Below are 24,838 nucleotides of genomic sequence, written 5' to 3'. Positions count from 1 at the left end.
TTTAATTGCAGCAGAATTTTTTTCTTCCCAGAAATTCTCTGATGGCTGTAGAAAAAGGCAGGTGTGCTAGGGGAAGTCCAGTGTCAATCAAAAAGGGGAGGATAGGGAAACCAGAGCAGAGCATCGCAAGACAGAGGGACTAACATGACAGGGGAGAAGTTGAGGAAGAGAGGATGTCTGAATTTACAGAAATTATGGACCATCTGCCTGACGGTATGCAAAGTGGGATGTTTCATATTTGCAGTTCCCTTTGACTCTCCAAGCCTACGCTTCTAGTGGGTATGATTTTAAGACTAAACTAATAACAGTGCTCCTCTGAAACTTCCCTCCATTCTGAAGAAGGAGGTACCATTTGCTGTGTTGTGTGTGAAAAGAATTATTTAAATATTTTTAGTGAAAACTTTAAATGTCAATGCCTCTGTGACTGCAAGTACCCTCTTTTGTTATTATGGAGCATTGCATATGCTCAGCCGCTTCTAGGTTTGTTATATGAAGACAAAGAAACTAGACCATTAGGCCAGTGCTAATAGTATGGAAATAGAAAAAAAGATGGAAAATGTTGTGCATTGTTGACAAACAGTGGAAAAGAATCCACTTCTCTATATGGGAGTACGAAGCGAATTTGAATTCTGTAATGGAAAATGATGCCATCTTGTCTGTTATCTTTGGTAGACAGAAGTAGAAAGAAGGTTAGTAGTATCAGCTGTAACATAGACATTTTATAACTATTCAGTAAGACCCTGGTGAATTTTTACACTGTGCCTCTGTAGTTTAATGCGGAATACAGTTTCCAGGGGACAGTATGGAAGGTGGTGAAGATGGTATCTTAAACTTGAAGAAGGTATCTTCATCACAGTTAAGTTTTTCCTGTGATTGCTTCAGGTGACTGTTACTGTTGTTCATGTACCTCTCAGTATCAGGAGTGACTTTACGGAAGTGTGAGATTGGATAACATGAGCATAATACCAGACCCGCAGTAAGTGACTGGCTGTTTTATGTCATGGTAATTACTGCTTGTAATGTTTGTTACAGCAGCATTTTCCTGGACAAAAAAAAAGCAAAAGCATTCTCTGCTATGTTATTTAAAAATCTACAAGAACAAATTTCACGTAACTGAGTCGTACAACAGTGTTACGGCTTCATGAACAGTTTACAAACACAAACACATGTATTACCAAGAAGAGTGTTTCCGTCTAACAGAACAAACTGGAGAACAAGTTGGACCTAGTACTAGCCAGAGGCTGGGCAGTGTCTTCTCAATTTCCCTTTGATATCTGCAGGCCACAGTTCAGTTAGTTTCTTGTAATGAAAAAAAAAAGGTTGAATTTTGGACAAGAACGCTAAAGATGACAGTAGAGTTAAGCCAGGTGCATTCTTCTGCTACCACGTATTATGTCAGTGGTTTCATTCTTTTAAATGCAAAGCATTCAAGTAATTAAAAATAAATAAACAAAACCCAACAAAAAAACCCACACCTGGACTCACAGAGTAAACTTATTATAGCACAATGAATGTTTAATGTTAAAAGCACCTTGGAAAAACATTTAGGTCAGGAGTACTTATAAATATTCCTGGTACCTCCTTTCAGTTTTAATCCATCTAAATTAACCATCTTTTATGCTTACAGTGGTTTATCAGAAAACCAAACAAGTTTCGTAAGACTTCCTAATCAACTTTTATTTTCATAATATCTCCACACCTATATAAACTTCTGTCTTTATTTCATTCAAAATATAAGTATCTATTTTGGTTACCTTTTCCTATAATGATGTTACAGATCATAGGTAAACTACTTAGAAACAAATGACAAAGCAATGATTTGCAGATTGGGTTTGCCCAGATCTCCCACCACCCCAGTAGGACCATAGGCGGTAATTGCTGCCCCCAGCTTTTTCTGGGTCCTCTACCACTTTGAAGGTGTTTTATATATTACCATTTGCAGATTATTAAATATAAGTCTTTCCCTGCTCTCAAATGGTGTGTTATCTGCCCCACCTGCTTCACTGTGCTACCTGTATGTTTTTGATGATTTGATATTACTGTGTTGCAGTCATCTCAGTTACAGGGTCAGATTCCAATTTCAGGTCAGTTTGTTCCACCGGGATTGTTGCATGTATTTTGGAAATATAATCAACATATAAAAACTATGATTTTTTTTTTCATTGCCATCTCTCCATAAAAGGGCAATGCTTTCCCTTCCCTCAAAGAAGGGGATCAAGGGTGAAAAATCAGAGCTCTGAAATTTCTCGAGGGTTTGCATGACTTCCCAATGGCTTTAAAGAGAATCTATTGTGTATCCATAGTTGTCACAAATCACCACTTGTTTGCTGCTGTTTTTTAAATACTAGGACTGTTTATAAATGAACAAATCTATGTTAATTGGTGGCGAAGGGGTCCAAAATAAAATGCTTATTTAGTTTAAGGTAGATCTGAAGGTCTGATATAGATAAAATAACATTGCACAGTGTAAGTGAACTATGGCAACTTGCTTGATGGTCTTTAGTGGAGTGCAGTGCAAAGTAGTGGTGCATAGTACTGTTTGCCCTACCATGGCCAATCTTTTCACTTCATGCTTTTCCAGCAGGCATGATTATTCCCAACTGCAATGTCACCAGATTTGTGCGTGAAACATCACTTTTCACACTGGGACATGTGCCCATGGTGCGTTTTGAAAGCACAACTCTAGGTCTAGTTTTGTGATTTTTAACTCTCATAATTTGAGATGCAGGACGCTTAACAAATAATCCTAACACAAATGAAACAAAATAATGACTCATCTGCCACCAGTGCTCATTGCAAACATCGATTAGAAAATTGTACCCTAAGAGAACATCCTGAGCTGGGAAACATGGAAACAATTTTAATTGTTTATGGACTAAAGAGGGGCCTTCCACGGGAGATTATTTTGAAGTCATCGTCGGTGGGATTGTTAAGGAGGAGCATCTTCAGTATAGTAGTTAATGTCGAATAATGAAGAAGTATGTATAGTAATGGAGTCTCCTGTCTCACATCAGTGAACGCTGGTTGCCGTCTCGAACAGATAGTCCAGATGGTCCAGACTTTCTCATTTTCTTGTCGAAATCATTCTGCTTTACGTAGATACCCAAACACGCTTGTGAGGTCGTTCCTGCCTGGGGTCTGTGGGGCAGTCGCGTGCCCACGCTGTACAGCACGGAGGCAGGGGTGGATGCTCTGAGGAGGCCCTGACCTTTCCAGGCGCTGGCTGTGCAGGCGCCTTGGTCGGCCGCAGGAGGCCGGCGGCCCCGTGATGCTGTGGCGGGGCTCTGCGGTGTCCGTCACCTTCGGCTTGTGCCCAGTAGGTCCTGCTCTGCCCATAGGCCTCAGAGGCATTTCCTTACTGCACGTGCAGCTCCTCAAATGGTCTGGCAGATTTTAGGTGTTTTGTAGTGTCTGGTTTTATCTCCACCGTTTTTAAAATATCTACAGTTCATATTCGTGCAGCAAATGTTTAAATCATGGGATGAGAGGATGGCCATCCATGAGGTTGTGTTTGGTTCCTGTGGAAGAAATTAAGTTGTTAAGGATCTTTGAAAGGGTCGAACAATTGTTTTAAAGGCAAGAAGAAAGATTGGTGTTTAGCTTAAATATATTTCATCTTTTTAAGAGATGGTTCAGAGAAGAGGTGGCTTTGTGCCCTATTTGTTTCAAGACCAGGTGCCCTTGTTGAGACACTCTGTGTTGGTTAGGCCTGGAGATGCTCCGGTGGTGGTACGTCACAGTTCAGAATGTAATGTTCAAATTTTAGGTGCTAAGCGGACAACAGAAACCTCTCATGTAGTTGTGAGATTTAAAAAAAAAAAAACAAAACAAAACACAACCTGCCTGAAAAAATCTGAAAGACCTAATGGTAAGCTACATATCACCTGAAATGAGATTATACAGTGGAAAGGAATTATACAGTGTAGAGTGCGTGCAATATGGTTATACTTACTGCAGAATGTATTTTTAATGTGGTGGTATCTATTTCAGTCTGTGATCTAGCATGCTCTTTCCTAAAACAGAAGGACCAAATCCTTCTTTTGGTCTTCAACACATCGCCAATCAGTCAGAACATCAGCTTGTCTCCTGAATTGTTGTGGCACAGAATTGGTGAAGGCAGTTTCTTGCCACTAGAATAACCTTGGTGGCTTTGCTTTATATTATTCACGTTTAATTTGGAGCAACCGTGGTTTGATATAAATCATGCCAAACAGTGGCCACGTGTCTGGCTGACTGAGACATTATCATTCAGAAACTCCTGTTACCTTTTCTTGCTTGGCAATGGGGCTTATCCTGAACTGTGGCTTGATAAACATAGGAGGAGCTTGGTGTAAAGGAATAATGAAGTTACTGTGTATGTTCATGTCAAAAAGGAAATTTAGAGGAGGGGTCATCATAGTAAATAAAGCAATGATGAGCAAAAGTTGCACTTTGAGCTTCCGCTCTTCATGTCTGATAGTGTGAAAACAACAGGACAGTCAGAAAAGTAGCTAAAATCAAACCTGCTAAAAGGTGATATTCATCTTCTGAATAATGTAACTGCATAACAGTGCTTCTTGCCGTCAAACAGGACTGAAGCCCAGACACAAGGACAGTGTACAGAGGAGGGAGATACTGTGGAAGGCTATCCCAGAGCCATAGCTGATAGAAAACATATTGGAAGATCTAGAGCATTTTGTACGTGGCTTTTTTCATTCCAATTCTGTTTACATCTAGCTTGAAAAAATGAGGGATCAGAAAGCTCGACAAGACATGTAAATACTAACAATAATCGGAAACTGGCCCCATGGGTCATTCTTGAGACTAATTTGATTTCAGCAAAATGCTTGCCATCTTGTTCACTTTAGTAGTTATATGTGGCAGCGGGACAGTAAGCTTGTGGTTCTTTGATTTGGTGAGAGGAAAATGGGATAAATATGGTGTAGACTTGCAGGCTTTTTCAAATGTTTCATCAATATATATTTTATTAGGAAAAAAATGTGTATTTTAATGTGTGGAGGGAAAAAAGCAGTTAAAATTATTTTAGAATTTACTTACAGCAGCTTTTTATAGATAAAATGTGCTAAACAAATTATCCATCTAGATGTGTTAGGACTGTTTATAGGCATTGATAGTATAAAACATATTTTAGGAATGTTAGAATTAAATACGTAGCAAGTGGGAATCATACTGTTTGCAATAGATAAAGGGGAAAGAAGAAGGAAGAACAGAATGTTCCCGGCCTTGCATTTGGTATTTTACTTTGGGAAAGACAAAATTGACATAGTATCTGCCATAAGGATATCTTCAGCTAATCACTAGTAAAATAATTATTCTCAAAGGTTAAGGAAGATTTATGAAGAAAACGGTTCTGCAGAAGGCTCACTGAGAGCATTGTGAAAAAGAGACGTCAGACACAGTAGTGTTTGGGTGGCTCTGACTGCGGGGCCAGGTGAGGGCAGCAAACGGTGCTGCTCTTCAGCAGCAAGCTTTGCAATGGGAACACCAGCTACCTGGAGAGGCAAGGTGTCCTACCCTCTCTGGGTGTTATCAGGCAGCATCAGCTGTCCCCTTAGCACATCACAGCGCTTCTTGGCACTGTTCTTGTTAAATTTGGTGAGCTGGGACATTTGGGTTTTTTTTAATTTCCATCTTTTTCCATTGCCAGCATGATAGTTTGCGTTGCGTTGAGCAGCACCTCTTGGGTGTTGTAGCAAGCAGCCCAGCCCCTTTCCCTGAAGAAAGCATCAGTGCTCAGAAGTCTGAAATTTTCTTTCTGTACACAGTACCCTGTTGAAGCGATCCCATTTATGAGAGGGGGTGTGCCTTGTAAACAAGCTAAAACAGTAGCTAAGGCAAAGGCAGAAGAGAGATGAACATGAGTATATTGGATGATATTTGGAATAATTGGGTTTTTGCTTCAGGGTGCTATTAAGACTTGTAGAGACTGAGTTATTTATCACATCAGGAAATGGCCTTTAAAGTAGAGGAGATGGAACAGAAAATCTTCAAGGTTTGTGGGTGACCATAAGGGATAACTGTTCTCTGCGGGTTCTGTTATTCCTTTCTGAATTTAATTTTTGCATTGCACTCATATTCTATCGAGTGATTACCATTTGTTTGATTGCTCTGTTTTGAAGCAGACAATTTCTATGTCATATTCCTACTTCAGCTTCTGTCGTTGCCCCCAGGGCTGTTCGCCAGATAAGTTCTCCTGATGTGTTGCAGCTGTTTGAAAAGTAAAAATTATTCATTGGATTAACTTTTTCAATATATAGAATAAATTGTTCCTGTAAACTGCAGCTTATCTCCCAGTGTTGAATTTGGCTTGCTTAACTGTTCCCATTTATGCAGAGCATTTAAAAACTGTAGATCTTATCACTGACCAGTAACGAGAGCAGTGTTTTACTACCCATCCTCTCCCTCCCCGCCCCCAGCACACTCTATCTTGTATTTGGTAACTCAGAGAGCGAGACCTAGAGTTCAGTCCTGTTCCCATTTGGATAGGTTTGAAATTTCAGTTGCCTTTAAGGAAGGCAGGCGAGTTGCTTAAGAAGTGGTGATAAAAAGGCTTCTGTGAAAAAGACATTGTCCATCTGTTTTGCAGGCTTTGCCTTAAGCAAACTTTTCTGGGGAGTCCTAGAGGGCAAAGCAGCTATTCTTGCCGCTGGGCTGCAGAGGGGACGGGGGCGGCAGAGCGTGTCCGTGGGATGTGTTTGCACCAGACAGCAGAAATCGCTGTAATTTCGCATCCTTTTTGTTGCTGGTGCAGCTCTGCCAGCACTCCCTGAAGAGGTCTGGTGTGGGGGTAGCCTACAGAGCAGCCAGGGCAGCATCGCTGGGTCGTAACCCCGTAGGGAGGAGAGGGGCACCGGGAAAGGGGGCTCCAGGTGCTCCCGGGGACATGCCTGGCTTGGGAGGCCGTCTGCCCTCCAGGGGCTTCAGGAGGAGGCAGGGACGGCAGAGGGAGAGACAGGCGAGACCCCGTGTATAGGAGAGTACATCAGCCAGCCTTTGGAAGGAAATGCTGCGTTTTCTTGGTTAGCTAAATCTGTTAAATGGTTGTAGCAACAAATAGGTTATTTCCTGTCAAGTTGTAGTGCTTTTAGCAATAATGGACAGAGAAATACCTCTTTTTACAGAGTTCTTTCTGAGGAGCAGGGGAAAAATGATGCATTGTCTGATGCGAGGAAAAATAAAAGACTTTGAGAAACATGCCTGCGTTACATACTGCTTTCTCTTCAGTTTTTCTATTACATGCATTTTCTACTCCAGGATGCTGAGAACCACTCTGTGACTATCTCCCGTCTGATACAACTAATTTGCAGAGACTTTTTGTTGTCTTTAAACCATTATGGTCCAGATAGAAAGTCAGTATCTGTGTTACTGAGGACTATATCATCTCATCTTGGGATCTAACACACCAGCCAGATTTCCAAAGGTCCTTTGAATAATTGAGTTGCAAAATCTATCAGCTTGGCCAGGGGGAGGTGGAGAGCTTTGAAGTGGCCTTTCATGCCATTCTCTTTTTACCTTGAGAAGTTCAGGTATATGTGTTTTTTAGAAGAAAAGTTCCTATGTTTGTATAGTAAAGATTTTGATCATAATTAATTTCTAGTAGCTGTCAGTATCCAAAAAAATTGCTTGCATATAGCAAGGACAGCAGAGACGGACTAACTGGCCTTTCTTTGTCTGTGTATGAATTAGTCTGCAAATGTCACAAAGTTAGTGTGGAAAAGGTTAATTTTATGTTTGGCCATGATGAGCAATGGCTGAAATCCCTAGCTTCTAATTAGTATTAGTGCATCATAGTATTGTATCTCTGCTTCAGATATTGGACACCAGTTCTCTTTTTAGATGTGTGTTGTGGTTTAACCCCAGCTGGCAACTAAGCACCACACAGCTGCTCACTCACTCCCCGCCCTCAGTGGGACAGGGGAGAGAATTGGGGGGGAAAAAAAAAAGTAAAACTCGTGGGTTGAGATAAAGATAATTTAACAGAACAGGAGAGGAAAGGAAAACAATAATAATAATATGATAATAATAATAATACTACAACAAAACAAGTGATGCACAATGCAATTGCTCACCACCTGCTGACCGATGCACAGCCAATCCCCGAGCTGCAGTGTCCCCCGGCCAACTCCCCCCCAAGTTTATATACTGGGCATGACGTCACATGGTATGGAATATCCCTTTGGCCAGTTTGGGTCAGCTGCCCTGGCTGTGTCCCCTCCCAATTTCTTGTGCCCCTCCAGCCTTCTTGCTGGCAGGGCATGAGAAGCTGAAAAATCCTTGACTGAAAACATCAGTGTGTTATCAACATTCTTCTCATAGTGAATCTAAGACATAACACTATAGCAGCTACTAAGAAGAAAATTAACTTTTTTCCAGCTGAAACCAGGACAATGTGTAAATAGTAATGCTCCCTTATGTTTTCAGATGTATCATTATAGTATTGTACTGATTTAATACAAACTTTGGAAATACTTTGCTTTGCTTTTTACTTTATTGTGAAAAGTTACAGCTTTTACCATGGAGTGCTGAGGACCTCGGGCTGTTTATATGGATCGTTCTCTCTATAATTTTTGCTTTTGTCTTTGGCAAGTGGGTTAATTTTTAATCTTCGTAATTAACAACCAGACATAACAGCAACAAGCGAGATCATTTATTTATCTGTACTGTCAGTATTTTGAGTTGTTAGATGGTAATCAAATACTGTTGTAAGTGTAGAGTATTTTATGGATTAATAGTAATTTTCTGCACAATATTTTAGATTTTTGCTCAAGACAGCAGAGAGTGTTTGTAGTTACTTTAGGTATCTGGAGACACAGCCACATGCATGGCTTTTCTTGCTGGTTCCTTGTTAGGAAGTTGCCTTTGCCATTAATGATGAATTGAAGAAACCTAAAATCTTTTTATTTTACCTGTAGAATGTAATTTAGGATTTTTCCTTCTTTCAAAGTACTTCTCTTAATACTAGGGCACTGATTACAATGATTCATTATATGATGAATCATATTTTTGGTGTACAAAAACCTGTAACAACATGTTTATCTATCAGTATTGATACAGTGCTCAGTAGGACAGCATCAGTGTGATGCGTTTATAATCAGGTGGTCAAAGTAAGTCTTCGGAGGTCTCTATGAGCATTTACAAGTATGGGAGGGAGAGAGCAATTTCAATATACAGTCATTTTGTAGCATATTAATGCATACGTATTTATATGGTACTTTCTTAACAAAAGATCAAGGTGTTTTGTGAACCACTGTCATAAGCTGGTTTTGGGGTGGAGGTCAGTAGCCAGGTAATATAGCATATTAGCATTTTTGTGCTTGACTTCCCCTGTTCTTGATCAATCCTAGTTAAAACTTTTTGTTTTATTTTATTTTTACTGTGTCCCTCTGGTGACGATAGCAGTAGGAAATAGGTAAGCACATATCTCTGCCAAAACAAAGAAAAATGTAAGCCTTTTAATAAATCTGAATATTTAGGGCATATGGGCCTCAGGTGGTTGTTGCTTATAAAGTAGGACAAAGAAAGGCAAGCTCAACACTGCTGGAGCAGCAGAGGGACATGGCTCTGGAGAATAAGGCTGGATCTGTGACCGTCAACTTCTGCAGCCAACCACCACTTGAAGTAATCGGAAATACCCTTCCCCTTCCCTTGTCCATGGGCTCATCTACTGGTGCTGGAGCTTCTACCCCGCTGCAGTCAGGTCCTGTTGGCTGCAGGATGCTGCTGTCCCGGCTCCCCCATCTCACCTTCTCGGCAGGAGTGGAGCTCTGGTGAAGAAACGCTGCCTGGTCCACGCTCACGCTGTGTTAGGGCAGCTCCGGAGCACAGGAGGGCACGTCGTGTGGTGAACCCGTGCCTCGTTGCTTTGAGCATCACGTGCTGGAGTTAGAGGTTGCTGGTCAGGGAATTAACTGAAAGCTTTGTAGTTGTGGGCAGGAAGAATAAATTTGTTCGGTTTTTATTTTTTCTTTGCTTAAAATGAACTGAGTTGTCCTTTTGAATAAGGTCAATTTTATCAAAAACACCTGCTATCACTACCAGTTTCTCTGCTCTAAGAATATTCTCCAGAGCCCTTAAAATATGTTTGGGTAAAGTACTGACCTAAGATGTGGTCTTTCCAAGAGGAAGAACTGCAGGCTTTTTGATCTAAGCCAGGCAAACAATACAGAATAGACTACAGACTTCAAAAGTAGAATAAAGTCTGTATTTCTAAGGACTTTTTTGAGTCAAAGTTTGAAAAAATAGTTCCAACCATAGATGATGGTGTGGCTGATAGAAGAAAAACCAGAGGTGTGGTATAGGTGTGTCCAGATGGGAGTAACACTTAATAGGGAGAGTGAAGGTGACAGTGGCCAGAAGAGGACCTGTGCACCTTTCCCAAACAGAGGTCAGGAGGACGTCCCCTCACCAGAAAGTTGTTAGTAGGGCAGAATTGCACCAAGAGCTTAAACTGTGGATTCAGTCCCATAAGGAAACACAGGTCCTAAGGGGGAGTCAGCAGCTGGCTGAGGAAACAGGACAGTAGGAGAGTGGGTGTTGTATTGATTTGGGACACTTGCGTAGCCTTGGACTCGTCTTGGACCTGCTTTTGCTCATCTTTTGGAGCTTAAACCCAGCGTTTCCTTGCAGAGAGCTCAGACTGAGGAAGATGTGGTAGTTTCTTAACACCATTAAATGATTATAAAAAAGGCAGTAAATTCATCAGCAAAACCAAGGGAGGATTGAGCAAGAGTGAGGGTAGTAACTAAGTTTAATTTGAGTTTGGCTATTAAAGAAAAGGACAATTTTTAAATACCAGGCTGGCTAGGTTAGGGTAGTGCAGGGATCAAGGGAAACCATTCTCCCTGCTGAGGAAGCAGGGAGACGTGAAGCTGTGAGACATGTAGTGGTGGTAAAAGATCTGTCCCCAAGGTCCTTTAACTTCTGCTGCTTATGTCTTAGCTGGTTCATTGTAATTCAGCTATTGGTGTGTGTTTGGATTTACAAAGACTTGAAATAAAGGATCCAAAACTGCTTGGTCTCACGTGCAGACTGGGCTGACACAAATATATCCGTCCAGAAGTTGGGGAGACGGCATTTGGAGACTGGAGTGTGGGATTAGAGGAAAGAAGAAATCTTCATAGCTGATGTAGGAGATGATCTTACAATTTATTGAGATTTAATTACACCTAATAACAGTATAAGCAGCATCAGGGATTATAACTTCAGTCTGCAGAAAATCACCTTAGCAATGGTGGAATAAATGGTTTGTGAACAATCGATGTGTAACAAACAAGTTATTCTCCTCTCTGAGTGCAAATACTGTTGAACAGCTGTGTGCAGGTTCAACTTTCCAGCAGAGAAAGCTGGGAAAGACTGGGGCAGTCTTAAGGCATCAATTCACATGTGATGCTGACTAAATGCAGATGGCTTAAGTGGTTCCTGTCTTCAGTTTTATGCTTTGCCTCTCTCTCAAAGACTGCTGTTGCTGCAGTGGTGCTGGCTGAGTGATATATGAAATATGTGTGTTTACATTTGTAAGCCAAACTGTAAAAATGTGTTTGGGAGCAGAGTCACATAAGCCAGCACTTGTAGCTGCTAAAATTCTTGTGGCTAGGAAGTATGAGCAGAGCATTCCTTGTTTGCTGGATGCAGCTGAGAAGCGGTAAGTGGTAAAAATGACTGTGATTCAAAATGGGCAGACAAAAAGTCCAAAGTTTTATTTATTAGGGCTTTCCATGTTGAAAACCTGTTAAATTGGATCGGGTAGAAAAAAGCATGTCAGTAATTGCAAGAGTGTGGTTTAGCATGGCTAGAAATGGCAGGGATTCTCATGACTGTTCCTGTCCTTTGCCTACCTGTGAAAACTTTCATCTTAGGCATGAAATGCCGACAGCTGGGGGCATTATTGACAAAATTATTTGGAGCAAATGTTAGTTTTTCAGAGCAGCAGTCTGAGTTGCTGGGGGGGGGGTGAAGGGAAACATTGATACAGAAGAGCTAGAAGAAGTTAAAACTACAGACTATTTGCAGGAACTTTGGGATTAGCTCTGGGTCTAGACTCTGACATCTTGACACCAACTTTGCAAACGCTTACTGCTGTAGTGTGATTTTGCTATTCTGTGCCAGGGCCTGGGCAGGACCATGTTAGTCCTGTTGCCACACATATAGAAGAGCCTTGTTGGAAGGCTGATAGCAAACACTAAGGATCAGCTTCTCCAGCATTATCAGGAACCTGTGGTCATTTTTTTCCTCATATGTTGCAGAAGTGCAAATATTAGTGATTCATCCACAGCAGGATAAAGGAGTAGGGACAGTCAGTGTAGTCTTGCAGGAGTGGACTACAGAGCAGCTGAATCCTTCTCAGAGAGTGGATTTTCACACTGAGATATTGGGTAATTGGAAAATCATCTGGCAGTGTTGGTCTCCAGAAAATGTAGCATCTCCATGTCATCCCTAGGGAAAGGTCTTCTGAGTCCAGAGGAATTTGGCATTCTGAGTCAAAAACTCCTCTTCAGGTGAGAGGACCTGCTGGGTGACAGATTCAGGTATTAGCTGATTACAGCAGACATCCAGGACCTTTCCAGTACTTGATGATGGCCATATGGCTGCTGTGCTCTTTGCAAAAGCCTTGGCTGAAGGAAAGGATCATTTCTATGGATATAATCAGAACACAGCAGGAACCATCATCAGCGTTTCAGTTCCAGGCACTGATGTGTTACAGAAGACAGTCATGAGGCTAAGCTGTTGTGTGGCATGGGAGAGTGTTCATCGACATCTGTGTGGGTTCTTGGATCAGCCAGAAAGCAGCTGTGAACTATTTCATGGATGAGTTCAAGGTTTGCTCACTAAAATATCAAGAAGCTTTGACTGTAGCACAGTTTCCAGTTAATGAGCCTTCCAGCTGATGGGTAATATGGGATTCTAGAAAGGCTGGCTGACATGCAGCCAGCATGTCCTATTCCTCTTGGTGGCTTACTGATCAACAGTTGATGGAAAACATTAGGTAGCTGAACACTTCTCATATTGGGCTTTAAATGAAGACTTGATCTGATCGGTTAAATAGAGCTCCTGGCAAGACACAGAGGAAACTCTAGAAACCCCACAATGCAGAATAGAGGGGAGAAAAGCGTCCTTTTGTAAGAACAAATTTAACTTGATCTCTAGGAAATGAGAAGATGGTTTTGGATGATCAGCTGTATGTTTGAAAGCAAACGTTTACAAGAAGCTGTCTGCTTTGATTCCATTGTCCCACAAGGGTGGAAAGCAAAAGTCTGCTAAACCTAGTGGCTTTAGTAGTTTTATTTTGGTACATTCACTCTTCAGAAATTGTACATTGTCAGGAATAGAGTTACTTTGGGGGGAAAAAAAAAGATAATACATACATTTTTACAGACAAAGAAAATCCTGCATTGTCTAAAAAAAACATGACTCCTTGAGTGATGGGTCACTGGAGCCTGGTTTCTGGTGGCATCCATTGTTCTCCATATCCTCTCCTCCCTCCCCTGGAAAGCTGGCCATCCTCCTCTCCCTTCTTACCCTTCCCCATGCCCTGTCCTCTGACTTGGGGCTGGTTCCCAGCAAGACCGAGCTAAGGCAGCGATGGGTCCCTCTCTTCCTGCTGCACTGTCCTGCTGGCTCCAGTGCCGGTCACACCTGCAAAAAAAGTCTTCTCTTTTTTTTTTTTTTTCTTTTTTTTCCCCTGCACTGTTTTTCTGCCAATTTGCTGATTATTTTAAATAACTGGTTTATAATCTGACCTGCAAAAATTTAGGATCAGTCTTTTGGAGAGAGTACAGGAAGGTTAATAGCGTTAAGCAGAAGCAACAAAGAAAAAATTGCATCCCTTAGCTCCAGTTCATAGTTGTTCCTCACCCTACAGAGAGCAGTGTATGTTATTAATGCTACTAGTAATCTTACCTGATTTTGCATCTCTATGTCTTCATCCGAGGGAAAAAAAAACCTTAAGTACACAATTAGCTCTAAAGATATGAATAGCTGAAATTCTGAAGAAAAAGAAAAGGGGAACAGAGTCAAACTTATGGAGGGTCACAATAATCCTGACAATTTTGAACAAAGATAGATTCTCTTTTCCTGCTGCTTTTCCTATTTACACTGAGATGGTTTGCCTAAAGTAGCCACTTGACATGCTCGGGTTGCCAGAAGACAAAAGCTTTGAGAACTCTGCTTGGCACCTTGCTTTCGTTACTGTTCTGGCTTAGGGTTTGGGCTGGTATTAAAAAAAAAAAACAAAAACAAAAAAACAAAAAAACAAAACCACTAGAAAAAAGTTAAATATTTGCTAATGTGTTTCCTGCCCTCCCATTCACTGTGTTTCAGAAAATCTTCAGAAGAACTGGACATGGATAAAGTAACAGCAGCCATGGTACTCACCAGTTTATCCACCAGCCCCTTGGTCCGCAGCCCTCCTGTCCGACCCAACGGTAAGCCTTCAGAGCAGTGCCTGGGCAGGGGCTGCAGGGAGGGGTGCCAGGGCTGGGGGGGGGCTTGTTTCCAGTCGCGGCTGTGGTGGAGGACACAGGGTGAGTGGCTGTCTTCGGGCCGTGACCTCTGCATCCTGGGGATCATCCTGAGCTTTGCTCTGGCCTAGTCCAGGTCTTTGGTGCAGCGTTGGCAGGAGTGAGGAGGAGTCTTTTCCATAACTGTAGAGCGGCTCCAGTTTATGAAACAGGAGATGCCCTGTTTCATAAGTGGAGATGAGCGCTGCAGAAGGTCTACTGACCCTCACTGAAATGCTAATTTTTCAAACAGCTTATTTGCATTTACACATATGCAGTAAACATGACAGCAGTTGTTCTTATCCCCACCCCATGGAAATCGGATCAGATTTTACTCAACACTACGACGAGGCAAAGAACTTCCAGACCACAGCCCTCAGCTGAGAGGCCGAGCACTAGCGGTCTGCACCGTGACAGGCCTGTTTCTGCCAATGCAGGATTAGACCCTCAATTCCTGTGCCCTTTGTAACTCTCTGATGGTCTACCATCAGGTCCATAATCCCTTGAAAGACTACTCCATTCATGGTATAGCAGAAGATAGACAAATAAAAATAAATCTAGAAAGTTAGTGGTAATAATGAAATATAATTATTCTGTGCAAGCTTGACTGGAGTTACAAGAAATTTTTAACAGTGTTATATTTTAAGGAATAATTTAAATTAGGACACCCTTGTTAGGATGTCTCAGCATTGTTTGTATGACTCTGGCTTTTCTTACTCGCTTGTAACTGTTAAGCAGCACTAGGTGCCCTCCTACTGTAAATAACTGGACGACTTTGAGGAATACTTACAGATGCGAATTAATAAGGAAGTAGTCTTTGCATTTCTTCATGGAAGCAGGGGCGATCCACTGAATGATGTACTTAAAAGGAATTTGAATCAAACGTCCCAGCTTTAAAGATTTTTGAACAAATAGTCTGTTTTTTCCATTTCTTTCCAGAAAATGTAAGTTTTACCCATTTAGCTGGAATTCTAGCCATGAACCCCCATGGCTCCTGTTTGTGTGCTTTCCAATGTTGAAAACCAGAAATATTTATGGAGTACCACTGCTCTGAGGAGCCCTGGGAAACCTCCGGCAGTGACATCCCTAGTTACTGTCTTGTCTCAGGGCTGGAAGTTGCTAGCCCCCAGGGAAGGCCAGTGGAAGGGTGAAAGCATACCTGCTATCCAGCTGCTCAGCTCTCAGCCAAAACTACAGATGAAGATGGATTTGTGCTGATGTGCCAGGCAGGGATTTGGAGTGGCTGAGGCACGCACACGTCCCACGTCCCATCCCTGGTCACGAGGAGCTGCTCTGGTGTGGGGCAAGGCAGAATCTGCCACCTTTGACAGTTTGAGCAGCTGACCCTTGTCAGGAGCCATAGTGCACATTAGCTGGCAGCTGTCAGTTGGAAAGATCTTCCAAACAAGTCCTTTTGAATTGCTAATAGGTAAATGGTAGCTGTTAACTGCCTTTGATATTTCTTCATGCAGTTGAGTGCTCTTTGATGTTTCTTCAGGTAGCTTGTCTGCTTGTTTCCTGAAACCTGGGAAGACTAGCCTGAAAAAGTAATTCACATGTTTTCAGTAGTCACAGACAACATTTTGAAGCTGTTGTTAGGCACCTTCTCCCTGAATATCTTAGCTTTGCCTGAGTGAAGACTTACTAAAGACTTAAATAAAAGTGCAAAGATTTGATAATTTAAAGCTCATTTGGTATTGCAAGTCTAGGCTCTGATCTTAGTAATATGAGCTACAAGTGTACTAATGATTAATTCTTTCTACATGCTTTTCCAAAAAAGGGCAGTAAGTAGCAGTGTAATTACAGGAACATTTGTTTAAACAAATGGAACTTTGCCTAGAAGTAAAAAAAATAACATCAGCATTAATATTAAAGTCTGATCTGTGCTGGAATTACTGGGGACGATCACCCATGTAAACTGGATCAGAGTTTGGCCCTTGTTTCCTTGCAGCTGAGTAATATTTGGTCTGGTTCTCTTTCACGCAACTCCAGCAATGTGAAAAGAGCCCCAAAATAAGAGTAAGTTGCATTTATTTATATTTTAAACTTCTTTACATTGACAGATTTGTTAGTATTAATGAGAACCAGTGTTTGGTTTTTTTTCTGTTGTCAACCTCATTCAGTCTTTTCCATACTACTTTAAAAATGTTCTTGGTTTACATCTCTTTCTCAGCAAGGTGAGGAGAAGCTGTAAACCCTGAGAATACAAAGTGCCACCATAAATGTGTCAGAAAGTAGTAGTCTAAAGAGTGCCGTTTCTTTTGTTTTTCTGAAGAAATGGAAATTTTAAGCTATGCTAAGGTCACAAGTTGATACCAGATGTACTTCTTGGCTTTGGCACAAGACTCAAGTACAAATACTTACAAGAAACAAAAACCACCTCCATTACAGTCACATGAAGGCTGTAACCATGAACGCAAACATGACATTTTCATATGTTAACTTATTAGCTACTGGAAATGTGTATGTTCTTTTCCAAAGAGGAATTTGGGGGTGGAGGGAGGGTTGATTCCATTTATGCTTTGTGGCCCTCAGCTGCCTACACAAGGGGGTATTTTCATGCATGTGCTTACGTGATGGAGCACTGCATTCTGTTTTGTGAGCAGCTGATGTTAATGATTAAGGGTTTCATCCAAAACCAACTGAATCAGGAGAAAGAAAATAAAAATTCATTGGTTTTGGGTTAAGCTTTTGGTCGCAGGTGGTAGACATTATTTTCTTGCTGATGTCATTAGTTAAATTTATCTGTAAGAAATTGAGAAGGATTGAAGGACTGACTTCTGCAGAACTCTTAAAGGCAGGCGCTGGCTTGAAAAGACTCCTGTCTCACACTGTAGAGTTTCACAAACAGACAAGATGTTATTTGCTTGCCAGCTCCAAAGCTGGGTATTGCACAGTACTGAGGCACCTACAGTGTCATTGGGAAAAGCTTCCAGTGCCTGACTTGAGGAGTTGCTCCACCTAAACCATCCCTGCACGTGTGCCCGAGCCCTGGGAGAACCTGAAGCTTTCGGCAGAGCCGCCGACGGTTGCGCTGCTGGACACGCTCAGGCCATACCTTTGCAGAGCTGATGACCTGCATACTCCTCTCCTGCCAGAAGCCCTTTAGGGATTGGGAAGAGTGACACGCCAATGTCTAATGCCTGAGGACCTCAGGAAGTGAAGCATGGCTCAAGCCGTGCCTCAGGCTGCGAAAGCAATGCCGTTACTCCCACCCACCATGTTGTAGAGTAACCTCTTAGTTTGAGTGTCTGCTTACCACCTAATGTCAGGGCAACTGCCGCAGTGAGGAGGGGGTTCCTCCAGCGAGTAGGTGTGGATGTGTGCCCGTGTCTGTGCGTCCCACTTCTGAAACCAGATGCCCAACAGTACACCTGTATGAAGAAAAAGGGATATCCTTCCAAGGATACATACCACCTCATTTAGAGATTCAAAGTAGGCAGAAGCATGTGCACTGGGAGATTATGAGAAGACAGAGTGTAATTATGGTTTTCTTTGGTGTTTTAGTACTGGGATGACAATCATGGTTTTGCAGGTCTGCTTAGTGTCCTGGGGCTCAGAGTGTATGTCCCCTTCCCAGGGGATCTCCTGTTGGCCCGTGCAGTGGCTTGGAGCTTGCTCTGATGCCCCACCACAGTGGTGTGTTCCTGTTGAAAGTTGAGGATGTATTTGAATGTTTTCCCTTAATCATGCATGCAATATCTGACTGCTTATTGCGGTTTGTGCTCCAGAATGGGTTATTTTTCCAAACCCATCGTTTCTTTATAGGAAAAATAATTTTTTAAAAAAAAAAACCCTGAAAAATCAAGTGTGGGAAATATAATTGGTGTGCGGTGGGATAGATGTGGTTGTCCTCTCTAGACCCAATGCTTTTGTTTTCTGTTATTGAACTTCAAGTTAATTACCAACATGGCATCTAAGCCTTGGATAAAAGAGCTCCTTAGCCCTAACACATGATGCTGTTGTAATCATGGCTCTTCTTGTACTTGACAGAATCCCTAAATGGATCTTGGAAAGAAGGAGGATTTGTGCCTTCTAGTACCAGCAGCAGTGGATACTGGAGCTGGAACGCTCCCAGTGACCAGTCCAACCCATCCACCCCATCTCCACCTCTGTCAGCAGATAGCTTCAAAGCTTTTCGGACACCTTCTCAGCCAGATGATGGTATTGATGAAGCTGAAACAAGCAACCTTCTCTTTGATGAACCCATTCCTAGGAAGAGAAAGGTTAGCCTCATGTTAAATTCCATATGCACGGGCAGGTGGGATGTTGCTAGACTTATTTTGCCATGAGAAAGGAAGAGGTCATCCAAACAGCTCTGTATGTGTATCCTTCGTTGGCATCCAGTTAACATAGGTACTTAGCCTAGTCACTATGTCTCATTCAACCTAGTCACCTACCGCACACACGTTCTGCCATCAGCACCACATATTTGCTGGCAGATGGTGGGGTTCTACAGAGCCTCCTGCTCAGAAAACACTAGAGTGATTTCCAGAAGGTGTTGCCTCTGGCCATTCAAGGGATTTCTGTCCTACTTTGGCAAGTTCTTTGTATGCAGGATGCAACAGGCAGCCTTTACATGTCATCACAAAAACTGGATATGGCCTTAATACTTCTTGTTCCCTGAAAGTGCTGTTTGTCTGACAGCATGTCAGATACCTTAATACTGTGAAACTTTCTCTGCGCAAACATATGGAGTGAAAAAAGGAGAGAGAGATCAAACCTGATGGCTTTTGATACAGTATTAGCAGTGGCCAAATTTATCCTTAGTAGGAGTGCAAAAGCAGACTAAATAAAACACAACGTAAAAAAAAAAAAAAAAAGTCCAAAACTAACCCCCCAAAAGCACCGTTATGCTAGCAAGCAAGCTCCTCTTGAAGAAAAAAGAAAACAAAGAGATGGCACTAGTCCAAGTTTCCTTCCCTCCCAATGCAACAGGACAGATTTTACATAGCAAGATGAAAAAGGGCTTTTTGTAAGGAGAAAAAACAGAGAATTTATTCTTCATAGTTACTTTGTTTCTGGCTCAGTCTGAGACAGTTAATTGCTTCATCACCAGCAGGAAGAAGTTTTAATGATTGTTTCAACCTGCTCAGATTTATCTTTTGCTCCAGAATTTGCTTATTTGCCGACCCACGCTGTTCTGCCCTTGTTTGTGGAAGAGGGGTGTAAAATGTTTGTGCTTCTTGCTAAAAAGGAAAAAAAATATTTGGAGGAAACCTTTGCTATAATAATTTAGAAGTTAGAGGTGACTGTTAAACTAAAGACAGAGATGGTTTTGAGGGGTGTGGGACAGGAGGAGTAGGAATGCAGAAGTGTGCTGGTTTGCCTGTTACTTCTCAGTTAAAGTTCAGCTTATTAGCATCACTCTTATTGCTTAGCTATGATGAGACAAATGGGTTTGCAGCTGCCATCTTTATTGTTTTCTAAGTTGTTTTCAAATATTTCTATTTATGTACCCACCACAGATCTATTACACTATCTGTTCCAGTTTGCAGGGATTTTGCCCTGTATGGCAAATGTTTAATTTAGATAAATAATAACACTACCTGCCAAACTTTGTTTTATAAAGGAACTGCATTTCCTGCAGGCTTTTTTAGTCTGGCCCCAGCATAGTACTTTATCTGAGTACAGCTTTGCACCTTTAGAAGCTGAAATAAAAATGTTCAGGTTATTTCTTCTTCCAGGCTGCAAAAATCAGAAGGAATAAACTTGGAAATAGAGTGATTGGTAACCTTACTTTTAGTCATTAAAGTTTCTTCTATTTCATGTTTGGAAAATGTCATGTTAGCAACCACTTCCCATTAAGAAAGTTGTTTGCTTAAAGGTTTCCACTAATGTAGTTACTCCTCACCAAACCATTTATGTTCCATTATTTTCTTAAATAAAACATTAAGCCTGATTAGGCAATTTTTGGACTAGTCAGAAATGGAAGCATGTTATATGTTCTGTATTTCTACTGAGTAAGATTTCATTGGGTTACATTAAAGTGCATGGGTTTTTGCAGACTCCTAGCACTGACGATAAAGCCAAAAACACAGTGGAGCTAGGAGATTGGTTTTACCATCAAACTGGAGATTGGTATTAAACCATTCTGTGTTCATAAAGATGCATATGGTGTCATGATGTCATGTAGGAATTCCTAAGATGTAAATGATAAGCTTGGTCTTCATCTTGTTGCTGTGGTTGGTTGTGGGGTTTTGACCTGATGATAGTATTTAGTATTATATAATAAAAGTAAGAAATGTATCATATCAGAATTGCTAGATAGATTATAGTTAATTTTAGGAAAAAAGAGTTCTATGTCTATTTGAATGGTAGTTATATTATCAGATCAAAAAATTATAGAGGGAATTTATGTGTAATTTATTCCAGAGTAGATGGTTTTCACACAAACAGCATGATCAAGTACCTCAAATCTTAAAGCCCTTAGCATCCGTACTTTCAAACAGATATTAGACTGCCAAGTAAATATGAGAATGTGCTACTACAATCAACTTACATTTTAAAAAGCCCACCAACTGAGATTTTTAAAAATTATATTCTAACCATCATCTTTCTAGCAAATGCTGAAACTTACCATCTACTGTCATGCAGTTCCAAAGGGTCCAAATTGAAGAAAGGACCAAGTCAACTTTTGTTCAAGAAAAAGTGAAGCATGGACTTAACTCTAAGAATATGCTTGTTCCCCCTTTTATTTTTCTTTTCAAATGAGCTTTATATGAATATATTCTTCTAATCTTACATGTAACTGAAATTATAGGATAATAATACAGTATTTTGAAGCTCTTCCTCATGTTTTCTTTAATAATGTGTTCTGTAACAATAGAGAAAATTATTTTTGAGAAGCACAAATCATTTAGCTTTTTTTATTTAGAATTTACAAAGTAGATTTCATTTTGGGGTAAAATTAGCTTTTAAAAAAACTGTACAGTTCTACACCTTCTGTGTTGTTTGTTACCCTGTACTGTGCTTTAAATTAAGACGTTTTCTCCAGAGTCTTCAAAATATTGAAGATTGGGCTGGTTATAGCCTTGTTGGCTGTGCTCGAAATCAATGATAACTCAGTTTAGGCCAATGAAGTTATATTAAAGAATATAACAAGAATATTAAAATGAGATTATACACATATTCTTTTAGAAATGCTGAACACAGCCAGATGGCTTCTCATTCTCTTGTCCATGTAAGGGTCACAGCAGCTTCTGAACAAAACAAAAGGAGGTTTTGCCAGCTCATGGGTGAACATCGTCATAGCAGAAGCTATGGTTTTCTGGCACAATATTTTTTATGTGTTGCAAAATTCATCAGCAGAAGTATACATAAGAGCGTGCTTTAGGAAGATCGTAATTTAAGAAGATGCCTTGCATTAAATGAGAAGTCCTGATCAGTTGTTCTTTGAAAGGCTCCAAAGAAGTGTAGGAAATTTTTATATCGTCTACCTCCTTTAGTGGGGAGACAGAAACTGGAACTTGTAAGTGAAAAAGCAATGCCAAAGAGCGGAGAGGTAAAGTTTTGTCACAAGCTGCTCCTGCAGCTTTTCACTGGGATTCTGTTGAGTTCAGTAGGATGACATTGTTGACAGAGACTATTACATCATTACAAATTTGGAGTTAGAGGCTCTGAACCTTCACAGTGTTTTGTAACAGTATATCTGTTTTGGGTGGTTTGGTTTTCTTTCTATCTTCCATAAAACTAATATTGCTTTACTCGTAATTTTCAGAACTCCATGAAAGTGATGTTCAAATGCCTGTGGAAAAACTGTGGGAAGGTACTGAGCACAGCTGCAGGGATTCAGAAACACATACGGACCATTCACCTTGGGTAAGAGAGCAGTCTCTTTGGAAGTCTAAAGGATTTGGTATAGAAGGGGAGCGGTCACACTTGGCTGGGGAGATGAACTGAGTTGTCCTTGGCTTTTCTGTCTCAGATCCCTAGGTTTCTGAGGAAATTGCAGAGTAGTGCGTCAAGGTGAACAAGAACTTATTCCAACAGCGAGGCATTTTCTTTCCTGAACATTTGTGAACTTTGCTAGAAGGTCAAATACAGCTCTAGGTCACACTGCACTTTCCTCACGGCCGCACAACTCAGTGGCATTTACTTTGTATGTGTTATCTGCACATCACATCCGAGCTGACGCTGTGCGAAAGACAGCAGGTTTCAGGGTCTTGCGTGAATACTTTCCAAGCCTTGTTTCACATCAGATCAGGTGCTTGTGCTAGTTCTGAGCCAAATTAATGCAAAAAACCCCAAACAAACCACTTAAGAAACCGAAACTGAGCTGCAATTCCATGAGTTACTTGGACTAGAAGCAAAAGTGAATGAAACTTGTACAACACAAGCTTGTTTCAGAGCTTTAGTTTGCAACTGAAATCTGTGCAATTCACTGAGTGACCTAGCTGTCTCATATATAGTTATAGCGGGGACTCACAGTCTTCACCTGTTAGTTATGTGGAAATACATCTCTGTTGTGTAAGTCTGTGTTAACCAGTGCTTAAAAATTAAAGTGACCATGAGGAAGTAGTCTGGTGTGGAGCCCAGGAGAGTCTTGCAAAGGTCATAGTAATTGCCTTTGGGGTTAGGCTTTGAAGAGTGAGGCTATCAGGAACAGAGAAAACCTCTCTCAAAATGCAGTTACGAATGTTGCTTTGTCCTGTATATTATGGGGACATCCTTTTTGTGGCATGGGAGAGGGAGAAGTAAACAGCAGAACTTCCCTGGAATTTGGAGTTTGTAACTTTGCCAGAGAGAGGAGTTCTGGTGAGTGACTGACTGTGGTCTGATGGATGGCACTTCTGGTAGAGCCTTTCAAACCTGCTGAACCCACGCTCTCTCAATGAGTTCTATTGAGTAAGGTGATGAGAGGACCACAGGTAGAGGTATACAGGCAAGCAGGCTGAAGAACTGTCATGGGGCTGGTGTTGGGGTGCATGTCTGGAAAAGGAGAGGCCCAGCATACAGCCATGATAAGGACATGCAGGCAGGAGGATGCTTAGGGCTCTCAGATTTCCCATATGGAAGATCCAGGAGAAAATACGCATGTATGAGCTGTGAATTACCTCTATAACATGTGGATTATGAATGTGCTAAAATAGTGGTTTGTTTTGGACTTCAGGATAATGTGTAGCCTACTGGGAATTACTGCTTTGACTGGGCTGCCTCACTCCTAGCACTTGCACTCAAACACGCAGCAGGTAGTGCCAGGGACGCAGGGGCAATGAAACCTTTTACGTCTCTTCCTTCAGTAAGTCTGCTTCTGGAGAGTAGGACCAGAAAGTCCAGCACTGGCAAGTCAGCCTGTGTATGTCCTTTCTCTACCTGTGTCCAAGTGAGTTGCATGGTGAGACTGTTTTCTAGCAGCTTCTTCTGTTATGCCAAGGAAAGTTACGGTGAACCGTGGCCATAACTATATTTGGTTTAATTAAGTAACCTACGATGAGATTACATATTGTTTGCCGTAACATTAGTGAAGTATATCTTGCCCATGTTTGTTATCTTTACCTGTCCTTCTGTGGCTGCTCTGTCATTTCTGAAGTCAAAGTGCATAGAGCTTCTTGTTAACTTCAATAGTTAGGAATGAGAAGCTGATAGTTAATCTCAAGGATAGAAGTTAAACATCTACTCCAAGGTCAAAGAATTAGTCAAGAATAACACAGAGAGAAAAAAAATCTAATTCCTACTTCTCTTCCCTTCAGACTAGATGATTTTTTTTCCTCTTGTCCTTCCCTGCAGCCAGAATGCTGATAAAGTAGGTAGGGTTGAAACTGGGAATATTAATTTATTGACAGTATGAATGTATTTGCTCATGCATCTAGAACTTAAAATTTACCTTGGGGTTCTTGCTTTCATTTAATCAGTCCTTCATTCTTTGTCTTGATACAGACGTGTAGGAGAGTCTGATTACAGCGATGGAGAGGAGGATTTTTACTATACAGAAATCAGGCTCAACACGGACTCAGTAGCTGATGGCTTAAGCAGTCTCTCCCCAGTCTCTCCATCTTTAGCATCTCCTCCTTCCTTTCCCACCCAAGATGCAATCCGTCCTGAAACTTCCTGTGCCAAAACCGAGACTAAATTGATGACACCTCTGAGCCGCTCAGCTCCTACCAACCTCTACCTCGTACACACGGACCATGCTTACCAGGTAACGCTAGTGAGAGTGAACTCTGTTGATTACACTAATGTCATTAATGTATAAAGAAATGTCAGATCACAGTGTTTGGGTTTTAAAAAGCTAAGTCTAGTTTTAATGAGTTGAAAAGTTTTCAGGGTAGCCCAAGGGGTTCGTCTCAATTAAATTTAGATGTCCACTTCTGAGCTAGTTGTTTGTTTGTTTGTGCTCCCCT

At 41.3% G+C, this 24,838-nt stretch overlaps 1 protein-coding gene across 1 annotated transcript in view; it reads left to right on the top strand.

The window, feature by feature from the left end:
- The window catches only part of ZNF704 (zinc finger protein 704), a 95,055-nt gene that overhangs the window by 55,637 nt on the left and 14,580 nt on the right, over window positions 1-24,838 (top strand). The window contains exons 3-6 of the mRNA XM_075023490.1: window positions 14,317-14,420; window positions 18,489-18,721; window positions 22,216-22,316; window positions 24,375-24,636. Coding sequence (XP_074879591.1) covers window positions 14,317-14,420; window positions 18,489-18,721; window positions 22,216-22,316; window positions 24,375-24,636 — 700 coding nt within the window. The remainder of the gene's footprint in view (window positions 1-14,316; window positions 14,421-18,488; window positions 18,722-22,215; window positions 22,317-24,374; window positions 24,637-24,838) is intronic.

Source organism: Buteo buteo, chromosome 3, assembly GCF_964188355.1.
Source record: "Buteo buteo chromosome 3, bButBut1.hap1.1, whole genome shotgun sequence".
NCBI classification, from domain to species: domain Eukaryota; kingdom Metazoa; phylum Chordata; class Aves; order Accipitriformes; family Accipitridae; genus Buteo; species Buteo buteo.
The sequence above is the reverse complement of the archived record's forward strand: the minus strand, read 5'-3'. Positions and strand labels throughout refer to the sequence as shown.